The sequence below is a fragment of the Vombatus ursinus genome, unplaced genomic scaffold, assembly GCF_900497805.2.
Source record: "Vombatus ursinus unplaced genomic scaffold, bare-nosed wombat genome assembly UNPS02014832.1, whole genome shotgun sequence".
NCBI lineage: Eukaryota > Metazoa > Chordata > Mammalia > Diprotodontia > Vombatidae > Vombatus > Vombatus ursinus.
Genome location: NW_020954610.1, coordinates 16,224,349 through 16,242,782, shown reverse-complemented (window position 1 = coordinate 16,242,782; position 18,434 = coordinate 16,224,349). Strand labels below are relative to the sequence as shown.

The window sequence follows — 18,434 nt, the reverse complement described above, 5'->3', positions numbered from 1 at the left end:
AGAGTATTGACAGTATAACAATACTTTAAAATTAGTAATTATGATCAAGTATGAACTATACCAGGAATGCAAGAATTGTTTGATATTAAGAGAAAATTAATGATTAATGATTTGGGTTTAAGTTTGGCCTGTCACTTACTAGCTGTATAGTAATGGGCAGATCACTTCTCTGATCTTCAGTTTTCTCATCTGTAAAATGGGGACACCTCTTCTGTCTACATCACAGATGTATTTTGAGACATAATCAGAATAATTTGTGAAAAAGTCCTTTTTAAACCTTTAAAGCATTATGTAAATAAATGTCTATTGTATATATTTTTGTTATTCATACTACTACTATTACCACTATCACCACTACTATTATTTGGAGAATAGATAGTGGAATATCAATATAATAGAATATTATTTCATAAAGTTACAAATATGAAAAATACAATGAAATTTGAAAAAAAATTAATGATACAGAATTAGCATAATATACACAAAAATGTGGCCATGTTGAAAAATATCAAAATCTTTTAAAATTGTAATGGTCATAGGAGACATAAAGAATCAAGACATTATTTTCTTTAAGTTAATATGAATTGTTTTAAAAACAGACTCTTAGCTTGTTTCTTTACAAGCTGCATATGATTTTTGGACGTTATCTTTTAATTATGTTTGTAACATTTCTAATTAAAGTGATTTCAAAATAATAGCAACAAATGTAATGCACACAGAAGAAAAAAAGATCTGAAAAGAATACAAAATTCTATAGAAAATTACTGCTTTATGTTAAAGTCAGTATAGGTATGTATATATGTGTGTAATGTAGTTTTGTTCAAATAAATAATTTGGAGCTAACAGTTTTGCATAAAATTATATAATGAAAATGAGAGCAAAATAAACTGGGAAATATCCTCACTTTTTTATGGGATTCTGTACTTTTGTTTAAGAGGATTCAGTAATAGTCTCAGGCCTTTCTTGATTTTTAGCATTATATAAATAGCATTCTCTCTGTGTTCCAGCATTAACACCCTTGTGAAGATCAGCAAAAGTGCTGGTGCCATGTTGAAACCACATGCCCCCAAACTCATCCCAGCTTTGTTGGAATCTCTAAGTGTACTGGAGCCACAGGTTCTCAATTATTTGAGCCTCCGGGCCACAGACCAGGAAAAGGTAAGTTTGAAAGCACAGTTTTATTTTTCGAAGTTACATATAAAGAGTTTTGCTTATTAGTTCAACTCTTCTAGATGCTGGAAAAAAAATTAAAAATTGGTCATTAAAGGTACTAAAAGTGGTTTTTGAGCACATCAGAAGATTTAGAGACTAGAGAAAGAAATTATAATGGGGATAAAAATCATGGGTGATTCTTCCTGTCTCTCAGTAAAATGTGACTTTTAACACATGCCAGTTTCAACAGAATCTACTTAGAGAAATTGTATCTTCTTTTTTCAGTTGTGTCTGATACTTTGTGACTCCATTTGGGGGTTTTCTTGGTAAAGATACTGGAGTGGTTTGCCATTTCCTATCCAGCTCATTTGACAGATGAGGAAACTGAGGCAAACAAGGTTAAGTGACTTGCCCCAGGTCACACAGCCAGTAAATGCCTGAGGCCAGATTTAAACTCAGAAAGATGAGTCTCCTTGACTCCAGGCCCAGCACGCTATATACTGTCCCATCTATCTACAGGTAAAACAGTATAAAAGGATTAATAATAATTAGAGTCATAGTTTACATTTATACAGTGCTTTACTGTTTACAAAGCACATATCCCATGATAACCTTATACGGTAAGGCTATTGAGATTATGAGGAAGTATAGTAAGTACTTCTCTCCAGTGACAGAAATACTGATCATTAAAGAAAGTACTCTAGCTGTAACTGGCCCTGGATATTTGTACAGACCATTGTTCACATCACTTTAGATTTTAGAACTGAGGAAGAACTAAAATGTCTTAAATAGTTTCTATGTTTTAACTATTTAAGTATTTATATCTTAAAAAATATATAGATAGATATAGATATGTGTATATACATACATATTTGAAGGGAGCCACAATTCATGGTACCTTAAATATGAATTCAGGAAACAAAGTAAATAATAATCCCATTACTTTCTGTCAGTGGTAAAACAGGTAAGGTTCACAGAGGAAGAATCCTGGTAAGGTGTTAAAAGAACTTACTTTCATAGCCTAAACAAATTTTGAAGAGTGTTGGGCAAGTTGCCAACTTTTTACCATTTTAAAAAACCCTAAATATACAAGGAAATAAGATAGTAATTGAAGTATAAAAATTAGTAGAAGTAATAACGTACTTTGGGGATGTGGCTAGAGAAGGGAAAGACAGTAAGACCAAAATAATCATTGTTTTATAAATCTGAAAAATAAAAAGCATTAAATATGAAGCATTGTTTTACAAAGTATATTCCATTCAGTATTTATTCTTATAGCAACCCCATAAAGCATTTTGAGTGGGGGAAAAAAACTATTAAGATTGCATAATTCACTATAATTTTGTCTTTTTCATACTGACAACAGATTGTTTACCAAAGTGTCCATTAAAGTTAGTGTCACTATACAGATTTAAGAGTCTCTGAATGGTGACCTTCTTAGGACAGTTTGTTGAACTGATGGGCATGAGACTGATAAACTGTATATGTGTTTAAATGTGGGGGTATCAGTTTAAAGTCAAACTGGGTAGCATGTATCTGGGTATGTGGAAAATATTAGAAAGTAAAGCTTTCAGAATTTCGCCTTAGAGGAATAATTCTACTATGCAGACAGGGTATTGTTGACTTTATTTATATGGAAGGTAATCTGTTGCTTAGCTTTTTGTTTCCAAACTTTTTTTTTCCCATTATGAGAATGTGGAAGCTTTTACCATGTTATCTTAATCTCCTAGTGAATAAAATGTTATTCCTTATGACACTGAACCTAACATACAAAGCATGTTAGGTTTAAGGGGATTTGAAACCATATCATATCATAGTCAAGGCAACTGAAGATGTTTAACCTAGAGAAGAGAAGACAACTTGATAGCTTTCAAATATCTGAAAGGCTATCATGTGGCGAAAGGATTAGACCTATTTTTTTATTGTATTAAAGAGGAAGAATAGGACCAATGAGCAACAGTTATCAGAAAGGAGAAATAAGAAAGAATTTACAGCTTCATTCATCTGGCAGGGTATTGGACTGAAAAGGACCTTCCTCTAGTATAACATAATGTATCTAATTCTAGGTAAGTTGGTAAAGCAAATATTTTTTAACTGATGAAGAAATTGAAGTATAGAGAGGTTATAGTTTGTCCAGGTTTTTGGAGGTAGGCTTAGACCCGAAGTCTCTTCATACAACTTTCAAAATGAATTATTAATTTTTCTCTTCGTAGGAGCAAAGTAAGATAGAAGAGACCTATGTTTCTTTTCTCTAATACATATCATTTAAAAGTATTCTTTAAAGGCGGGGAGAGATAGAAGGGAGGGCAGATTAGGGGAAGGGGTACCCCATCTTGGGGCAAGGGAAGGGATGAGATTGGGGAGAAAATTTGGAACTCAAAATCTTGTGGAAATGAATGTTGAAAACTAAAAATAAATTAATTAATTTTTAAAAGTATTCTTTAGAACTCACTATTTAACAAAAATTGCTGGGAAAACTGGAAAATAGTATGATGGAAACTAGGCATAGACCGATATCTTACACCATATACCAAGATAAAATCAAAATGGGTACCTGATTTAGATATAAAGGCTGATACTATAAGCAAATTAGGAGAGCACAAAATGGTTTACATGTCAGATTTTATAGAGAACAGAAGAATTTATGACCAAACAAGAGATAGAAAACATTATGAAATGCAAAATGGATAATTTTGATTACATTATATTGAAAAGGTTTTGCACAAACAAAGCCAGTACAACCAAGATTAGAAGGGAAACAGAAAGCTGGGAAATAATTTTTACAACCAGTGTCTCTGATAAAGGCCTCATTTCTAAAGTATGTAGAGAACCGAGTCAAATTTATAAGAATACAAGTCATTCCCCAGTTGATAAATGGTCAAAGGATGTGAACAGGCAATTTTCAAATGAAGAAATTAAAGGTGTTTATAATCATATGAAAAAATTCTCTAAATCAGTATTGATTAGAGAAATGCAAATCAAAACAGCTCTTAGGTACCACATCATACCTATCAGATTGGCTAATATGACAAAACAGAAAAAGATAAATATTGGAGAAGATGTAGGAAAATTGGAACACTAATGCATTGTTGGTGGAGTTGTGAATTGATCCAACCATTCTGGAGAGCAATTTGGAACTATGCCCAAGGGCTGTAAAAATGTGCATACCCTTTGACCCAACAATAACCACTTCTAGGTCTATATCCCGAAAAGATCATACAAATAAGAAAAGGACCCACATGTACAAAAATATTTATAGCAGCTCTTTTTGTGGTGACAAAGAATTGGAAATTGAGGGACTGCCCGTCAATTGGGGAATGGCTGAACAAGTTGTGGTATATGAATGTAATGGAATGCTATTGTGCTATAAGAAATGATGAGCAGGTGATCAGAAAAACCTAGAAAGACTTGTATGGACTGATGTTGAGTAAAGTGAGACAAACCAGGAGAACATTGTGCACAGTAACAGCCGCATTGTGCAGTGACCAACTTTGATAGATTTAGTTCTTCTCAGCAATGCAGGGATCTAAGACATCTCCAAAAGACTCATGATAGAAATACTGTCCACATCCAGAGAATGAGTCTGGATGAAAATGAGTGTATGGAGTCTGGATGCTGATCGAAGCATACTATTTGCTCTCTCTTTTTTTGTTGATGTTGTTGTTGTCTCTTGTTTTTCATGGTTTCTCCCATTGGTTCTGATTCTTCTTTACAACATGAATAATGTGAAAATATGTTTAATATGAATGTATATGTAGAGCCTATATCAGATTACATGCCGTCTTGGGGAAGGGAGGGAGGGGGAAAAGATATAACTCAAAATCTTAGGGAAGTGAATGTTGAAAACTAAAAATAAATAAATGAAAGAAAAAGATTAAAAAAAGGGGGGGGAAGTATTCTTTAGCTAGGATTGAAAATGAGGCAATGTTTCCTTTTTAAAAGTTTGGGAATGTTTACCATTTGGTTTCTGTGTATGAACTTCTTATTAGTTTGTGCTTTAAATGAACTCTACAGAGAAATTTTTCTAAGCACTCCAGAGTAATTTCAATATTTTTTTCTTGAAGGCTGCAATGGATAGTGCTAGACTCAGTGCTGCTAAATCTTCTCCTATGATGGAAACAATCAACATGGTAAGTATCTAAGTTGAAAGGGAACTATTTCAGATTGTACAATTGCTCCTTTAGGCAAAAAGAAACAATCTATTTTTCAGGTGTCACTTATTAGCTAAAACTATGTCTTCATAGTAACTCTACCACAAGGAAGAAACACAAGAAATTAAGGAATGAATCTTGAGCAATGATTCTCAGGCTTGTTCATAGTGCAGGCCCTCCTTAACCTCACAAAACCCCTTCCAGACACTAAAACTAATATTTCAGAATATTATTTTATTCAAAAGAGGTGAATGGTAACAACGTTCTTTTACTTTGGCCAGCTTCAAAAAGGGGTCAGATTATACTTCCTTACTGATGAACTACTATCTAATTGGGGCTAATTGAAAAGGGAAAAGAGGCACAAATAGGGAATGGTGGGTAGGAATCAAGGTAAATATTGGAGGTCAGGTACTCATTAGCGTGGTTAGGAAAAGATAGGGGTGAAACTGATGTTGCTGATTCATTCACAGGAAGGAGGTTATGCTTAAGAGCTGTGAGGAACTGAAATTGGTTTCCATAGTGACCATGCAAGTCCCCTTCCAGCCCTGGTGTGAGAAAGTATTTAAAAATCTAGACTGTTCATCCTTATTTGTGGTTATCTGAGAACATTCTTGAGCTATTGGAAATGGTGCCTTTAATTCGGCTTTTTTTTTTTTTAATATTTATGTACCTTTCATTGGGTCATACACGTTGGACAAATGAAGTGATTTAACAGTTGAGTATGAGTGTCTCCTGTGTGCAGAGCCTTATCCTTAGTAGGGGGAGGAAAACAAAAGAGATAAAAGACACAACCTAGTTAGGATACAAAGAACATATTTTTTAAAATAAAAATATATGCAAGTATTAAAAAATTTTAGAATATGTATGCTTAGGGGACTTAGAGTAGAAGAATGCTTATATTACTGGGATGGGGAAGTCAGGAAAGGCATTCTGAAGGAGATGAGTTTTAAGCTATATCTTGAGGTGTGCATTGGATAAGAATTGATTTGGAAGAAGGGTAGAAAGTTATGGTAGAGCTACTTTGTTCATGATGAGTTATTGGTAATATCTTTGCTAAGCTGCTGTATTCCACTGATTTGTAGAAACACTGACCAAGCCACTAGCAGAGAGACTACAGTTCACTTATCTTTCTGTAGTTGGTGTTTTTAAGTCAGAATGTATAATAAATGAAAACCTGGACTCTTCCAAATTAATATAAACTCTATGGTCATATAATTTGCACAGTATTTTTTCTTATATCTCTGTGCCTGACTTGCTTTTCTCCTAAAGGTTACCTTTGCATTTTTTCTTTTTTCTTAGTGCCTGCAATACCTAGATGTGTCTGTCTTGGGCGAGCTAGTTCCTAGATTGTGTGAATTGATCAAAAGTGGTGTAGGTCTTGGTACTAAGGTAAGTGTATTTTACCTAAGGGGAAAAAAACCTCAATAAATTCATCAAATTTTTTGAGTGCTAGTCTTTGATAGAAATACAAAGATGAATAGGACATGGCCTCAGCTTTTTTTTCTTCATTTAATCTACAAAAATATAGCCATCTACTTTGCAATCTATATGCATCTATAATATCTGTATGCTAATTTGTGTTTTTAAATGTTCAGTATTGTTACTCGACATTCATTTTTTTTCCTTCAGGGCTGCACTAATAACTCATTTTTAAAAATTCTTATATTGTGCAACTTGGATATTCAGTGGAATTGTTAATGCAGAACACATCAGTGAAATCGTTTTTAGTTGCCATGTATGTACCTTTTGAGTGATCCAATCAGTATAAGTTGATGATTAAAGGTTTAGAGTAGCTAGTTTCTCTTATTGTTAACTTACTACATCCTCCTCTTTAAATAATTATAGCCAAAACAAGGGATTTGTTATTTTTTAAGTGGAGAAAAGTGGTCATCAAATTTAGATATGTTTTTCTCTGTAACCTTGTAGGGAGGATGTGCCAATGTAATTGTGTCATTAACTACTCAGTGTCCTCAGGACTTAACACCTTACTCTGGTAAGTTCTTAAGAGGTGTTGTTTTTTTTTTCTTCCTTCCTTAATCTTGTGTACATATGGTAATGACTTGTGTAATAACTGTTTTTTATTAAACTGGATCTATCAGTGACTGATAGTTGCCATGGTTTCTTTTCTTCCCTTTCTCATTTTGATTAATCGCTACCTAAGTAACCTTAGGCTCAGTGACTTCTCTAGTTTTCTAAGTCCTCATTTTGTGGGTGATGCCTAGTTATTTCCTAAGAGAATCAAAAACATGTTGTAATGTATCCCTCCTTGGACAATTAATCACTGTCCATTGATTTATAGAAACATACCAGGACAGTAACAGGAAAAAAACTCTCTTATCAAGCGTGTAGAGAGAGAGTAATGGAATTTTAAAATAAAAATGTATAATAAGTGACAACTGTGGAGTCTTCCAAATGAATGTCATGTAGTTGTATAATTTGTATGATTGTTATTTTGTTAAAGCTGTGGATCTGACCTGACTTTTCTGTCCTATAATTGATTACAAATCGGAATCTTCCTTCCCCAGAGGATTCCTAAATGAGTGAATGGGCTTCATTTACCAAAACTTCATTTTATTATCTGTCCAGTTTTTCCTTGTTTGCTAAAGCTTCTTTCCTCATTAACTTTGCAGGCACTTTCTATTATAATTCAGTTTAATTGAACAAGCATTTATTGAACAAGTTAATTTATTAATTAAAAAGCATCCACTATCTCCCAGATACTTTTACCAGTTGCTTCGTCTCATTAAATGGAAAACAGCTAAGGAATAGCCAGGGTCCTTTCTAATGGAATAATCTCAATTCCTGCATAGTAAATACATGAGTTTTCATGTATTTATTATGGGTTATTAATTATTAGGGTTTTATATGGAAAAATGCTAGTCATAGTGTGGTACACTTTATTCTGTGCTAAATGTCAAAGCAGTTGGCTAAAAGCCTTAAATTCTCTTCTGCCTTTTGCCAATAGGAAAACTCATGAGTGCATTGCTCAGTGGTTTGACAGACCGGAATAATGTGGTACAGAAGTCCTTTGCGTTTGCCATGGGACATTTAGTTCGAGTAAGTGGTTGGTGTCTCATTTAATTAAGTAAAAAAAAGAGAATGAGTTGATCTTTTAAAATTACTGGAATTCTTTTCTTTTCAGACTTCACGGGATACTAGCACTGAAAAACTGCTACAAAAGCTTAACAGCTGGTACATGGAAAAGGAAGGTACTCTCAACTTTGACATCAGCAGCTCGATTTAGGTTTTTTGTTTATTTTGCCAAATCCTGTCTGTGTGTCCCCTTGTCTTTAGAACCAATCTACAAGAGTTCGTGCGCTTTGACCATTCATGCTATTGGGCGCTACAGCCCTGACGTGCTCAAGAGCCATGCTAAGGAAGTTTTACCGCTAGCATTCCTGGGCATGCATGAGACAGCCAGTGAGGACAAGGGGGAGAAGGATGAAGCCACTCTGTGGACCGAAGTGTGGCAGGAAAATGTGCCAGGTCTGTGACCCTACATCCCTTCCTCCCTCCCTTTGAAACTGAAACTAGAACTTGTTAATCGTAGGATTACCTTCCTATGTGCCCCATGACCAAGCCCATTTAGCTCAATCCTTGTGTGCTTTAGATCAGCAGTTAGCTAATGACTTTGGGTCTCTAAATACCTTCTATTAAGCATAAATATATGAAACAGCTTTAGCAACGTGTCTTTATGCTCATTTTAGGTGTTGAACTTTTGTCTCTTTTTTATAAAAAATTGTCATGTAAGGTTGCATAATAGTCTAAAGGGTCAAATCACTTTTAAGAAAATCACTTGGCTGAATGCATAATTTATTCCTTCATAATTATATTAATTTTGCTTTCATTAATGTAGGTTCCTTTGGTGGCATTCGATTATACATGCAGGAGTTGATTGTTATTACCCAGAAAGCTTTGCAGTCCCCATCTTGGAAAATGAAAGCCCAGGGTGCAGCTGCCATGGCATCTATTGCAAAGCAAACAAGTTCTCTGGTACCTCCGTATCTGGGAATGATAATGAGTGCTTTATTGCAGGGGTTGGCTGGAAGAACATGGGCAGGAAAGGTAAAAGAATCATTCATGTCAAGTTGATTTTAAAGGTATCTAATTCTTTACAATAGACACTTAGCTTGACTTCAAGTATTGGTATCTCCAGTAAGAATAAATTAAATTCTATGTATTCTATCCTTTATCAATCAGTTACCAAGCATTTATTATGCACCTGCTATGTGCTAGGCACTATGCTAGATATTAGGATACAGGTACAAAGAATGAAGAGTTTCTGCTTGTGAAGAGCTTACATTCATGTGTATCTTTCAAAGTTTGAGTACTACTCAACTGGAAATAGCATTGCTTTTCTATGTTAGATTCTGCATATGTCTGAAGGTAGGTTGATCTAGTCAGTCTTTTACTACTTTACCCACATCTTGATTAAATGTAACCTGTTTCCTGTATACTGAAAGTTAGAAGTTGGAGCAGTGTGGTCACTACATAGTGTTCATATATCTCAATCTGGCTTAGAAGACAGAACAGAGTTCAGTAAGGTTTTCCCTGGGGGAAGGTGATGGACACCCACATTAGACTAAACAGCTGACCATTGATGGTGCATAATTAGGTGCTTGCAGGCCTAGAGTTAAGTTAAAATGTTGACTTTTTTGAACTGTATAACATCATAGTTGACAGGAATAGTCATTGGAAATAGTGAAACTTTAAAAACCCTGCAGTGTGATAGAATGCAGAATATTTTGTCTGTTGTAAATGGAAACTAAATGATCCTGAGATTGCTAATGGAATCATTTATTCGGAGGAGGCCAGTGACATGTGTGGACCTGATAAATAATTTTTTCATAAAGAAATGTTTTCTCTTTTTTTTTTAATCCCCTAGGAAGAACTGTTAAAAGCCATTGCTTGTGTTGTAGTAGCCTGTAGGTAAGCATTCTTTTCATGAAAATATCATTTGCTGATTTCAACTGAAAATCAAAACTTCTAATAATCAATGATTTTTTTTTTCATATATCCTGTAGTGCAGAGCTGGAAAAGTCAGTGCCTAATCAGCCCAGTATAAATGAGATTGTTCAGACTGTTTTGAAGGAGTGTCGCAAAGACAACATCAAATACAAAATAGTAGCTGTTAGATGTATAGCTGATATACTCAATGCCACTAAAGAAGATAGATTCCAGGAATTGTCTGACATTGTTGTTCCAATGATTAAAAAGGTAATAATTGCTAACCTGAAGCTATGTTTTCACAGTGAAATGTTTTGTTATTTTAGTTATAAAAAAAGGAAAGGGGGAAATGTTTTCTCTGTTCTTTTCTGATCTTTTTTCTTTGTAAGCAACCTTTACCATGAAAACACATCTGAGAGAAGCTAGCTTCAGTGTTGCAGGAACCCGGCAACTAGTTGTTTCACTGCTGACTGCAGCACTGGCTGTGTATGCCAGTTCGTGTAGATCTTTCCATGTTTCTGTGATCATCATATTTGTCATTTCTTATAGCACAGTAATATTCCATTATATTTTTGTATACTGAGCTTGATGAAACCAGGACCCTCATTCATTAAGCAGTGGACGTGACCCTGTGCCAGCTAGTAGTCAGAGAATCTTGGCTGAATGATAAGCTGTGTGATTTAATTAGTTTTTATAAAATACATGGAATTTTTGATAATTGAGTATTAGAATTTTTCAGTGTTAGAGCCATCAACTACAAGACATGACAGTGTTAAGCACAGAAGCATTAAATGGTTTACTTAAAAGTGACATGGTGATGAGTTTAGCAACTAAATCACTGCTTCCTAGTCTAGTGCTGTTGTCACTAGACAACTAGATGAATCTTTTTTCTTTTTTAATAGAAATTTTTTATAGCTTTTGTTGTTACATTGCCTAAATTTCTCTCCATCTTCTTCCCCCTCCCAGAAAGCTATCCCCTATAATAATATTTTTAAAGGAAAAATAGAAAAAGAATTAGTATGTCAAAAAAGTCTGAAATATATGCAATATTCTATAACCTTAGACTTACCTCTGTGAAGGAATTGAAGGAAGTTATTTCTCGCTGTTCTTTGGGGCCATGATTGTTCTTTATAATTCCACAACATTCACTTTGTGTTGTTTTGTGATGTTTGTTCTTCCCATTTGCATTGTTATAGTCATATATATTGTTTTCTTGGTGCCAGTTAATTCATTCTGCATCAGTTCATGTAGATCTTTCCATACTTCTCTGTAGTCATCATATTTGTCACTTCTTACAGCACAATAATATACCATTACATTTTTGTATCACAATATGTGTAGTTGTTGGGCATCTACTTTGTTTCCAGTTCTTTGCTACCAGAAAAGTACTACTATAAATATTTTGGTCTCTATGGGGACTTTCTTCTAATCAGTGACCTCCTTGAGGTATATGCCTGCTAATGGAATCTCTGGGTCAAGGATATGGACATTTTAGTCACTTTATTTGAATAATTCCAAATTGTTTTCCAGAATGGTTGCACTGATTCTCAGTTCCACCACCAATGCATTAGTTGGCCTATCTTTCCGTAACTCCTCCAACATTGACTTCTTACAAAAGATGAAATTTTTCATCTTTGTTTTTCTTTAATATGTCCTAGAATTCTCATGAAAGTGTTGGTGCCCGGACATCAAAAAATGAAGAAGATGATAATGAAAAGGAAAAGGAGCTTCAGATGGAATCTCTGCTATGTGCCTTTGAGAGCATAGGCAAAGCTTGGCCTAGAAATGTGGAGACTCAATGTAAGCACATCAGTGACTTTAAAATTTGAGGAAGGAATTTATTAAGGGAGTGCTTCTGGGAACAGCTCTTGACTAAAAGTGAACATTTTCTTTTTCATGTGATCGTTAGCTTCTTGTCTGGTTGATTTTAGAAATGGTCAAAGATAACATAATATTTGATTCTGCTGACCTGTGAATATTCTCATCAACCTCTTTGTGACAATAACTAACGTTATTGACAGGTAGCCTTTTTTCATTGTAATTATGTATGCAGATGAATCTATGAACCATATGTAATCTTCAGCCACAGCAATATCCAGAAGAATTCAGATATGAATGCTTAAGAACATTTAAGTCATTAGTGTATAAAATCTAGTTGGAACTAAAAAAGGTTTTTTAGGGAGGGAAAGGGTTGGTCAAGTTAGTTTAAAAGTTAACACTTATGGTAGGCTCTATGGAACAGTTAATAAATTTATGTTGAAGAAATGTATTTGGAAATAGGCACAATAATACTTGGCTGGATTTTTCTGGAAAATACTGAGAAATTTCCAGGAAATACTAATTTAAGTTTAAGGACTCAATTTGCACTTTTTCTTAGGTTGCTATCGTCAGGAGTTGTGCAAGCTAATGTGTGAACGACTAAAACTCAGCACATGGAAAGTACAACTGGGTGTTCTGAGGTCGATGAATGCCTATTTTCAGGGGTAATTCACTTCATGCTTCAAAGGTTTCTTATTTTTCTTCTGGCATGATTATGTATATCCAGTAGTGTCCTGGCTTTTTGCCACGTCAGCTAAAAATGACTTAAAGTGATGGATAAAAATCTTACATTTTAGTTGAAAAGATGTATTGGAATGATTTCTGTTGCTTAATAGAACATCCTTATTCTAATTTATTTAGGTTAATGCTTTTAGAAAAGGAGCATGCAGATTCTGAGGCTTTGACTGAAATACTGCTTGAGACTTGTTCATCAATCACACATTCTTTAGGTAAGCTTGCTCAGATTGGTTGATGTCTTAGCTAGTTTTGCTGAACTGTTTTTTATTGTCTTTTTTTTGTTTTTTAAATTAGACAAGGGATAGCTCTGGATAAAGTAAGGGGAAAATATATTTGGAAATGAAAGTGATATGAAAATAAAAGTTCAATTAAATTGATCAAATTTAATTTAAGACCAAATTAAATTTTAAAAGAATACATCCAGTAGCTAAAAGTTTTAGCCAAAAGCATTTGATTCTCTGACTCTTGAATTGGATTTGCAGTCAGCCACTGACAAGTGTCTTGAGAACATGAGTCTCTTGAGGATTAGAGATAGAATAATCAAAAAGGAGAAGAAAATTGAGTCTTCAAATTCCAGTGAATTAGATTTGAATTCCTAGAAAAACTCTAGGAATTAGCTATTCAAAGGATGATTTGTATGCCTTTAGCTTACAAATTCAGACCAAAAGATTTAGAGCTAGTTGGGACTTTAGCCACACTCCCCCTGACCCTTGATGGGTTGCATTTTGCAATTAAGGAAATGGAGACCTAGGTAAAATTTAATAGAAGTATGGTTTGTGGACAGAAGACTGGGAGTTAAGGAATTTGCCTTCTTCCCTAAGATTTTTCCATGGTTCAGTCATCTCTCTATCCCCCAACAGGTTATAAACTCTATATTCTTAATGTCTACTATTTTGATAGAGTATCTTTTAGTCATTTTTCAGCCATGTCTGACTCATTGTGACCCCATTTGGGGTTTTCTTGGCAAAGATACTAGAGCAGTTTGCTGTTTCTGTCTCCCACTCACTTTACGGATGAAGAAACTGAAGCAAACAGAGTGAAGGGACTCAGCCAAGTTCACACAGCTATTAAGTGTCTGAGGCCAGATTTGAACTCAGTAAGAGTCTTCCTGACTCCAGGCCCAGTGCTGTATCAGCTGTGCCACCTAGCTGTCCTGAATATCTTAGGGATGTTTTTAATAGGTATATAATGATGAACACGGAAAGCAAGAAAATTGTGGCATACTGATAAAAGTGTTAGATTTGAATCAGAGGATATGGATTTAAACCCTAGCTCACTATTTATTTGGTTTCTCTTAATCAAATCACTTAACCTCCAACAATTCATGTTTTTCATCTAGAAAAATAAGGAGTTGGACTAGATGGTCTTTAAGGTCTCTCCATCTCTGAATTTTTTAATCCTAGTAATACTTATATCTCCTTAAAATTAGCTAAATGGAAGAATTTCTTTTTGGCACTTCTGTCTCCTTCCTTAAGGAGTGTTTTGTAAGACATGAATTTGTGTGATACATCTATTTTTGTTGGGAGTACATAAAGTAATATTAGGTTCATTTTGCTGCAGGAGCTCAGAACATTGTTTATATTTATTAGAGGAGGCATTCTGTTTAGGTGAATACAAAAGATAATAATTTTAAACATCATTTCCTTCTTAGAAAATAAAAGCTACACATCCATAAGAACAGAAGCTTTGTCTGTGTTAGAGTTGCTGCTTCAAAAACTTGAAGGTGAGTATTTCACTTGACTATTGAGAACTATCCTAATTTTCCTATCTTCTGGTCCAAACCAGTTTTTGTGTCCTACTTCTGTAACTATACATCTGGATGAGAAACTAAGGACCTTGTGATTTAGAAAAATGTCCATAGTAATTTGCAGTGTGTAAGCAAAGACTGTGTAATGCCAATTTCTAACCTTTAATTATCAGTAGGGTTTTGTTATCAAATAACTTTTCCATGTGACTTTTGTACTTCTTTGGTTACAATTCTTTTGAGAAGTTTTGTGGGTTGTTTTTTTTTTTCAGATAGTATTTAAAGATTATAGAAGTTACTTTTTTTTAATATGACAGTTTGATTTCTGTTATTTATGGTATTGGTGACTATGACAGCAGCCTAGAGAAGAGAACTTAGTGTTTAGGTTACCAGAGCAGTAGATTAATAGATAAAATAGAAATAAATCTATGAATCTGATGTAAAGCTTACTCTTTACAAGTTTTGATCTGTTTTTAATGCATGTTTAAGTTGGTGTTTTAGAATCTCTCAGAAGATTATCTAAACAGCTTCTTTTGGTAATAATAAAGGGAGAACTGCCAAAGTTTTATTCAAGGCCCATTTCCCCCTACCCCATGTTATCTATCACTTTCATAAGTAAGTCCTGGGTATCTGTTGCTTGTTTTTCCATTATTTGTTACAGTATTACAAAGTTTATTTTTAGAAACACGTAAAGAAGACTTTGATTTTACAAACCTTAAAGAATTATGTAAATGCTCGTTGTTGTACTGGAGAACTTGCCCAATTTGAATTTTTAGAACTGATTGGTGTTTATATATGGATATAAATTTGATTTTTTTTCCTCTGTGTTAAAAAAAGTTGAAAGAGTCCCTTTTTACGCTGATTCTAATCATCAGGATTCTTTAAAATAGTTAATGTTCATAGTTCTAGAACAGCATGTGGAATAATTTTGTATGGGGATTTAATGCATAGGAAGTAACATTCTGTTATTTTTATGTCTCTCTTACAAAGATATGGTATATCCTTTTAGAATAGAGTTGTATTTATACTATAGGATTATGCCCTAGTATTTTCCACTTAAACTTTTCAAACTTTGTGGTTTAAACACTTCACATTCTTTAGTGTGACTAACAGGACTAACACTCAGCTTATTGACATTATATCAGATTGTTCTTACATGTATCTGTAATGATAGAATTTAGTCATTGGTATATTCAAATACATTTAATTAGTTGCTCTGGCCACAGGGTTGTATTTTCTCAACTCACAACTTTTCCCCCACATTTCTAATTCTTATTTTTTTGATAAACTAGACTATAATTATTTTTCCTTTCAAATGTTTTGTTTGTAGAGTCTAAACAATGGGAAAGTTTGACACCTGAATGCAGAGTACTGCTCATTGAGTCATTAACTACCATGGAGACTGACAGCAGACCTGAGCTGCAGGAGAAAGCATCATCATTGAAGAAAACGCTTGAAAATCTGGAGTAAATTAAGGGAGACAATTCTCCTACCCTCCATTAACCAAGTGCCATGTAAAACAAAAATTGAAAGAAAAAATTCAGTGTTCTCAGAAAACCAAGTGGGGAAAGTAAAGGTTAATCTGTAGCATGCATCATTCCTTGGCCGAAATAAAAAAAAAAAATGCCTTAAATTCTGTTCCCCATTAGCTTTATTTTACTGTGGTGTTAAAGCAACTTGACTGAATGTGGTTATTGTTACCTCATATTTGAAAAGAAGTAGTTGAAGAAATCTATAGTAAATACTGATTGAAGGACTCTTAAATGGACTAAAGTGTATAGGGTTTAAAAAAAAGGATATTCCTTTTAGGATTACTTAAGCATTGGTCTGATCAGCCACAGTCAGACACACTGCAACTTGACTCTAACAGTGATGTCATTTTGGTCCTCTTCAAGAATGAAGGACAACAACCAACCAACCAGTTAAGCAAGTAGGTGGATTTGCTGTAGAAAATTGTAATTCTAGGGGCAGCTAGGTGAGCAGTGGATAGAGCACCAGCCCTGGATTCAGGAGGACCTGAGTTCAAATCTGGCCTGAGACGCTTGACACTTACTAGTTGTGTGACCCTGGGCAAGTCACTTAACCCCATTGCCTAGCCAAAAAAAAAAAAAGAAAGAAAGTTGTAATTCTCATGCGAGCAAAACAAACTGTAATATTAAAGAATTACTGGACATAGAAAGGTTGAAGACTACACATCATTGAAAAAAGGGGAGGGAACCTGGTTGTCTGGTATCAGGCGGGTGAGGTTGAGTGATATTTCATTACACATCTGACTGGATATGTGGTGAAAAACCAAGCTGCCTTGCTTTGAGAGTTTCCTTAATAGATTTTACATTTCAACATCATCCACCCCTTTGGTGAAAGATTGAATTCATGTGAATTGATTCAGGAATGAATGGTGGGGAGGAATAGCAATTAGCCAGATGAGAAACGTTTTATTATTACATATCAACACTTCTTGGGAGCATTTGGCCATGGCATATCAGTGGCTGCAACATGTACTCTATTTCCATCCCCTTAATGAAACAACTCACAATAATTTTTCTATGAATATTTTTCAAACCACGATTGAATTTTATGTAACAGTGATGTAAACTTCCATGTTCATAGCCCTATATAGTCGTACTCTTATTTAGAAAAATAGTAATAATTTAGACTTAAATGTGAGGGGTTTTTTTTTGTTTTTGTTTTTCCTACAAGCAAACTGATTTATAAGTCATAGATTTTAGAGGGAAAATTACAACAAAACTCCCCATCTGGGCAGAAATTCCATTCTTATTGTCTTTAATATTCCATGTGGACAGAATATTAAAACCTGTCTGCAGCAACTGACACTTCTTTGGTCTATTCTTGAGTTGAAAAGGAGAGATTTATAGAACGAAGACTAAATCAAGTAGGTACTTTATACCAGAAAATGATAGCTTGTTGCAGATTCTGAAATACAAACATTTTTCCCCTAGCAATGTCATAGTTTTGAATTTTAAGATGATTGATTTTTTTTTAAGATGCCTGTCTCTTCATTAGAGAAATCAGTATCTGTGGTTTACTTTCGTGAGAGTGAGCATCTCATGTTTTTTGGTACACTGTACCTTCATTTAGACTGTTTTTGGGGACCTCTCTATTTACTCCTCTACCCTATGATATTAAGTGCCCTCTTTCCATTACATTAAATGTGCTTTTAGCATACTCTAGCTTGCGTTGTTGCTGGGGCACTGTTTTCAGGGAAGAGAGGAATGAATGTTGGCTGGGTCCAGTTGATAGAATCTCAGCGAACAAGTGTATTTAAGCCAAACGATGAGTCTTTTTGCACATTTTAGGTGGATAAGCATCACCAAGTTTTATACATCACAAACTTAGTATTTAACATGAGGAAATTCCCTTGGTGCTGAGAGCTGGTGCTAACACACTTGAACTGCTTAGTGATAGTCTGCTGTTTGTTTACATTTTTTTGGCTTACTGAGCACACTTCTTATTTTTACACCTAATGCCTTCATTTCGTGTAGTAGCCAAATCATTTGCACAACATAATACTAAGTCTCGCCTCCCAAAAGTAATGAAAAATTTTCATTCACCTTCTGTGTGTGTATGTATGGACAGAGTGTATGTGGAGTTGGGTATGTACGTATGTATAACTGTATATGTTTCTAAAGGGAACAGTGTTAAGGAGAAAACTTGGTTTTGTTGTGAGATTTGGACCCAAGTGAACAAAAATGGCAATAGATGATCCATGATATGGAGTACAGACTGGTCGGCACCTCCCTAGGGATATTCCATGGTTCTGATCTGATAACATCTGATCAAGTTGTCTTAAGAGTCGGTTCCTTTTTTGCTGTTATATTACAGTGCACTAAAGAAAAAAAGTGTAATTTCTGCAAATGTGAAAA

General features: G+C 34.5%; 1 protein-coding gene across 3 annotated transcripts in view; it reads left to right on the top strand.

Annotated features, from left to right (window-relative positions):
* ECPAS (Ecm29 proteasome adaptor and scaffold) overlaps positions 1–16,183 on the top strand; it is a 158,156-nt gene extending 141,973 nt beyond the window's left edge. For all 3 annotated transcript variants that reach the window (XM_027839069.1, XM_027839068.1, XM_027839066.1), the window contains 15 exons: positions 1,008–1,158; positions 5,217–5,282; positions 6,603–6,692; positions 7,230–7,296; positions 8,269–8,360; positions 8,446–8,512; positions 8,598–8,789; positions 9,160–9,368; positions 10,189–10,232; positions 10,328–10,520; positions 11,909–12,050; positions 12,628–12,733; positions 12,930–13,018; positions 14,458–14,529; positions 15,881–16,183. In XM_027839069.1, the coding sequence (XP_027694870.1) occupies positions 1,008–1,158; positions 5,217–5,282; positions 6,603–6,692; positions 7,230–7,296; positions 8,269–8,360; positions 8,446–8,512; positions 8,598–8,789; positions 9,160–9,368; positions 10,189–10,232; positions 10,328–10,520; positions 11,909–12,050; positions 12,628–12,733; positions 12,930–13,018; positions 14,458–14,529; positions 15,881–16,020 (1,720 nt within the window). In that variant the 3' untranslated portion in view covers positions 16,021–16,183. The remainder of the gene's footprint in view (positions 1–1,007; positions 1,159–5,216; positions 5,283–6,602; positions 6,693–7,229; positions 7,297–8,268; positions 8,361–8,445; positions 8,513–8,597; positions 8,790–9,159; positions 9,369–10,188; positions 10,233–10,327; positions 10,521–11,908; positions 12,051–12,627; positions 12,734–12,929; positions 13,019–14,457; positions 14,530–15,880) is intronic.
* The last annotated feature ends 2,251 nt before the right edge of the window (positions 16,184–18,434 follow it).